At 44.8% G+C, this 6,000-nt stretch overlaps 1 protein-coding gene across 1 annotated transcript in view; it reads left to right on the top strand.

The window, feature by feature from the left end:
* Window positions 1-6,000, top strand: part of LOC122542017 (uncharacterized) — a 35,034-nt gene that overhangs the window by 12,618 nt on the left and 16,416 nt on the right. The window contains exons 4-6 of the mRNA XM_087978027.1: window positions 538-621; window positions 3,178-3,249; window positions 5,203-5,274. Of these exons, the coding sequence (XP_087834153.1) occupies window positions 538-621; window positions 3,178-3,249; window positions 5,203-5,274 (228 nt within the window). The remainder of the gene's footprint in view (window positions 1-537; window positions 622-3,177; window positions 3,250-5,202; window positions 5,275-6,000) is intronic.

Raw genomic sequence — 6,000 nt, 5'->3', positions numbered from 1 at the left:
GTAATGTAATGTAATCTAATCTGGATTAATAGTCCAGTGACAATATCACTAGGCCATCCCCCTCCCAAATGGTAAAGGGATAATAAACACTGAAAGACATAGCAGAGAGCTTTGCCATAATGTTAAGGAGTTGGATATACACTCTCGGCTACAGTAACCATGGTGTTTCAGTCAGTGAATGAGCTCCATTGTGCAGCAACAGGCTGACAGCTCCTGGTTTATTCCAAAGTAAAGATGGCCCCTAATTCCTCAGATGGGGAAGCTCAACCAGGAGAGGCCTTGCTGACAGCTGAGTCAGTGGAATGGCGCCTGCTCAGATGAAACTGGGTTGGGAAATGGCTCTACATTAACGCCTAACACTTGGCCATCCAAGACACTTGACTAACACTTGATCCCCGTGAATGAAAACCGTGGCCTTAGACAGACACTAACACTGGAGAAAATGGGAGAGAAATATTAGAGATACAGGAACAAGTGTGAAGCAAAGAGATGGCTAACAGATGATTAACCTGGTATCTGATTCACTGTCATTGTTAGGGCAAACACAAGAAGCTTGAGAACTTACTGAACAAGCTGGAGAGTGACAGAAGAGGCATGCTTGATAATTCATTATTCCTCGAGGTATGTAATGACAAGGAAATACACTTAGGGAGCACTGTCAACCTCTGGATCTTAAAGAGTTCCCACCTGCCAATGGAGTACTTTCAAACTGCCGTCCTGTCATCAGTCTAGGCCAGCTATTACTTTTTCTTTCATCTTTTAAGAGATGTGGGCAACAGTGGCATTTTGTTGCTTAATTCCTCTTGAACAGAATGGTCAAAAGGTGGGCCATTTCTGAGGGCAGTGAAGAGTCAACAGCCTTCTTGGGGGGGAGGAGGGGGGGTCTGAGTCACATGTAGGCCAGACTGGGTAAGGGCAGCTGATTTCTGTCCCTAAAGGGCATCAGATAGTTTTTTTTAGAAAAACAAAAAATCAATGGTAGGTTCATAGAACTTAGTGAGACAACCTTTCAATTCTAGATTAATTAATTCATTGTAAACTCCCCTAGATACCAGAGTTGAACTTGTTGTCCCCAGTCATTAGCCTGACGGTCTGGATTACTCATTCATTAGCATTACCTTGGCACCACTATCTATGTTACAGGAATCAAGGAACCCCATCATCTGGAATAACTGACATCTAACACTAACAGCCTTTATTTATATGGCTCCCAGTCAATGCCTCACACAATCAGAACCAATTTGTCAAACATTGACCACCTTTAATCCTCCAGTATAAATTGTTGTGATTGTTTAAAATTTAGCATTCTTGCATATGTCCTGACAACTACAAGAATGTTGGCAGGGTTAGAGGATTTGAGCTATAGGGAGAAGCTGAACAGGCTGGGGCTATTTTCCCTGGAGCGGCAGAGGCTGAGGGGTGACCTTATAGAGGTTTACAAAATTATGAGGGGCATGGATAGGGTAAATAGGCAAGTCTTTTCCCTGGGGTCGGGGGCGTCCAGGACTAGAGGGCATAGGTTTAGGGTGAGAGGGGAAAGATATAAAAGAGACCTAAGGGACAACTTTTTCACACAGAGGGTGTTACATGTATGGAATGAGCTGCCAGAGGATGTGGTGGAGGCTGGTACAATTGCAACATTCAAGAGGCATTTGGATGGGTATATGAATAGGAAGGGTTTGGAGCGATATGGGCCGGGTGCTGGCAGGTGGGACTAGATTGGGTTGGGATATCTGGTTGGCATGGACGGGTTGGACCGAAGGGTCTGTTTCCATGCTGTACATCTCTATGGCTCTATAATGTGCCTCTTTTCTCAGCAATATTCCTGTCCTGTACTACACAGTGACTGATAGTGATTGCTGGCAATGATTAGACAAGGATTGTATTCAAATGGTCAGTTGCTGCTGTAGTGATTGTAACGAGGTCAGCCAGGTGGAGCGCATAGAAAATGAGTTCCCTGATTGGGGCTGTTAATCTGGTCCAATCAGAGAGCCCTGACTGACAGATGTAAACAGGAATGTCAGAGGTTCTGTTCACTCTGAGAGCTGAACTCTGAGGGAGTTGGATCAGTGTCAAGAACTCTCCAGATGGAAATAAAGAGTGACTTGGTGACAGGATACCGGCCTCTGTGGAGTTTGATTAAATTACTTAAAGTGTGGAAACAGGCCCTTCACCCCAACAAGTCCACACCGACCCTCTGAAGAATAACCCACCCAGACCCATTCCCCTATATTTACCCCTTCACCTAATGCTACGGGCAATTTAGCACAGCCTATTCACCTAACCTGCACATCTTTGGACTGTAGGAGTAAACCCATGCAGACAATGTGCAAACTCCACACAGACAGTTGCCCAAGGCGGGAATTGAACCTGGGTCTCTGGCGCTGTGAGGCAGCAGTGCTAACCACTGTGCCACCCTATTATTATAGCTACCACAGAAAGTGAGTACTGCTGAAAGAAAATCAGGCTTTATCGAGGCTTTCGGTCTTTGACGTATCCGAGCATTCACATCACAACCAATGGAAAGGGGACGGACATTGTAACTGTATGAGACAAGAGTGCTGGTTGGTTGCCAAGTGGATTCTGACTGGCAGAGACATTGCGATAAAAAATACCCCAGTTAGGTGAAGATTGACAGTTAACTGCCATGGTTTAAACTTGAACCGGCAGGTTGATTCTGATTGGTCAAGCCACAGTTCTGGGAAATGAACCAGAGAATGGTTGGAGCCTATTGTTTCAACCCAACACAATGTGTGTACAGCTATGACATAATGAATCCTTTTCCAGCTCTATTGTTGCAGCATTTATTTTGCCTCACTGATTAATTGGTTTCACAATTTAGCTGGTTAGAATAATGACTGGATTAAAAATGGAAAATGCTGGAGAAACTCAGCAGGTCTGGCACCATCCATGGAGAGAGAAACAGAATTAATGTTTCGAGTGCACTGTGTCTCTTCTTTGGAATTGTAACGTGAGTGTTTGAGTTCCAAGGAACAGTCCTATTAGTCTAGAAATGTTAACTCTTTCATTCTCCACAGATCCAGCCAGACCTGCGGATCTTCTTCAGCATTTTCTGCTTTCATTTCAGATTTCCAGCATCTGTGGTATTTTGTTTTTATTGGAATACTAACCGGTTTGTTCAGTGGCTGCCTGACCTATTCCTGATGTCGTCCCCAGAAAAGCAATAAACAGAATCACACGTTTGAAATGGAGAATAATGCCTTACAGCAGAGATCATCGGCTGTTGAGGTAAGACACTTTTCCAATCTTTTATGGCTAATGTTTGGAGAATAGCCACAGTCTTTTCTCTGCGGTGGGGGAGTCCAAAACTAGAGGGCATAGGTTTAGGGTGAGAGGGTAAAATCTTAAAAGGGACTTAAGGGACAACCTTTTCATGCAGAGGGTGGTGCGTGTGTGGAATGAGCTGCCAGAGGAAGTGATAGAGGCTGCAACATTTAAAAGTCACAATTCGGAGATGCCGGTGTTGGACTGGGGTGTACAAAGTCAAAAATCACACAACACCAGGTTATAGTCCAACAGGTTTAATTGGAAGCCGTAGCTTTCGGAGTCCTGATGAAGGAGCAGCGCTCCAAAACCTAGTGCTTCCAAATAAACCTGTTGGAATATAACCTGGTGTTGTGTGATTTTTAATATTTAAAAGGCATCTGGATGGGTACATGAATAGGAAGGGTTTAGAGGGATATGGGCCAAGTGCTGGCAAGTGGGACTAGATTAGAATAGGATATCTGGTTGGCATGGACGAGTTGAACCAAAGGGTCTGTTTCTGTGCTGTATGTCTCTATAACTCTATATTTAATGGTAGGTAATGTCAATGGAGTAAGTATCCAGAGGCCTGGAGTACTGCACTAGGGACATGGGTTAAATTGGCAGCTGGTGCAATTTAAATTCAATGATTAAATCTGAAAACTATAAAGCTGGACTCAGTGATGGTAACCATGAAGCTATCATTTTTGTTGTAAACCCCTATCTCATTCACTAATGGCCTGTTAGGGTGGGGAAATCTGACTGTCCTTATCCCACATGTAATTCCAGACCCACATCAATGTGGAGACTCTTAACTATCCTCTCAAGGGCCTTAACAAGCAACTTTCAGCTCAAGGGCCATTGATGCAAGTGATGTCCACATCCCACTAAAGAATTAAAAAACAGCAGTACCTACACATAGTGGCAAGCAAAGCCATTGGTTAAGGTCTTATCAGAATGATGGCACCTCTGACAGTGCAGAACCCCGCTCACTGCTGGCTTTGGGAGTGCCAGACTAGGGCTTGTGCTGATATCTCCAGAGTGGGATTTGAACATCTGACCATCAGCCTGAGCAGTAAGACCCATTAAGCCATGGCTGGCAGTGTAAATGAGTGTGAAACAGGCCATTGGCCAAGCACTCTTTTCCCCTCCAGAATAAATTGTTGTGACTGTTTGAGATTTGGATTCTTGCATATGACCTGATGACAAACTTCAACAACCTAGACTCCCTGCAAGTACTGACCGCTGTCACCCTGGCGGGTATCGGGGCGGGCTGCCCTAGAGGTAGTCGAAAGGTGTGTCAGGACGGACCGAGAACTGGAAGGGGCATGGGGTGGACCGAGAGCCGAAAGGTACATAGGGGCGGGCTGCCTTAGAGTGGCCGGAAGGTGGGAGGGACGGGAGCTTGCTGGGTCTGTATTGTATGCACTGTTTATGTAACTGGATTAGCTTTTTATGTACAAATGTCATTGTCGCTGTCTTTTATATGTGGAACTGGGATTTGAGGTTTGTCCTCCTCTCTGTAAACTGGTTGAACGGTAGGGTTTGGGGCCGAGCTTTGCTGCTCCTCTCCCTTGTAAAATTACTGTTGTATACAGCTGTAAATGTTGACTGTTTTTTGTAAACTGTTTTGTAATTTGTTTAATAAAATATTATAGACTCCCTGCAATGTGGAAGCAGGTCATTTGGCCCATCAAGTCCACACAGACCCCTCTAAACAGCATCCCACTCAAACCCACCCCCCTATCTTTCCCATGACTAACCTTCCCTGCATATTGGTAGACACTATGGGGCAACTTAGCATGGCCAGTCAACCTACCCAGCACATCTTTGGACAGTGGGAGGAAACCAGAGCACATGCAAACTCCATACAGACAGTTTTTTTTATTATTAAATATTTGAGTGGCTCACCCGACCTATTCCTGATGTTGTCAACAGAAAAACAAGAAACTGAAGCATACGTTTGAAATGGAGAATAGTGCCTTACAGCAGAGATCATTAGCATTTGAGGTAAGCCATTTTCCTGTCTTCTGTGGATGGTGTAGAGGTTGTGTCAGTGAAGTAGGAACATAGCGGCCTGGACTATTCTTCTTAAACCATGGGTTCAAATCCCACCATGGAAACTGGTGGAATTTAAATTCAACAAATACGTCTGGAATATATAAAGCTATTCTCAGTGAGAATGACCTGAAACTATTACTTTTTAAAATTTGGTTGTAAAAATGCATCCAATTCGCCAATACCCTGTTAGGACCGAAAATCTGTCTTCCTTAACTTGGCCTGGCCTGCACATGTCTTCAGGGGTACAGCAATATGGTTAACTCTGAATTACCTTCTGGAGTGGACCAACAAGCCACTGTCAGTTCAAAGGCAATTAGAAATGGGCAACAAGCACTGGTGATGCCCTCATCACATCAAAGGATAAAACAATCGCCCGTGCCCACACAAGGAGGCAAGCAACACCTTTATTAAAGGTCTTATCTTCAAGATGGCACCCTGACTGCGCAGCACTCCCTCACTGCTGGCTTTGGGAGAATTACGCTAGGCTCAGTGTGGCATGGTGGCTCAGTGGTTAGCACTGCTGCCTCACAGTACCAGGGACCCAGGTTCGATTCCACCCTTGGGTGACTGTCTGTGTGGTGTTTGCATGTTCTCCCTGTGTCTGTGTGGGTTTCCTTTCACAGTCCAAAGATGTGTAGGTTAAATGAATTAGCCAAGCTCAGGGATGTGTGGGTT

The sequence above is a fragment of the Chiloscyllium plagiosum genome, unplaced genomic scaffold (genome assembly GCF_037043375.1).
Source record: "Chiloscyllium plagiosum isolate Xiang-an unplaced genomic scaffold, Cpla_swu_hap1 HiC_scaffold_33, whole genome shotgun sequence".
NCBI classification, from domain to species: domain Eukaryota; kingdom Metazoa; phylum Chordata; class Chondrichthyes; order Orectolobiformes; family Hemiscylliidae; genus Chiloscyllium; species Chiloscyllium plagiosum.
Note: the sequence above shows the minus strand (reverse complement) of the source record. Positions and strands in the feature narration are given on the sequence as shown.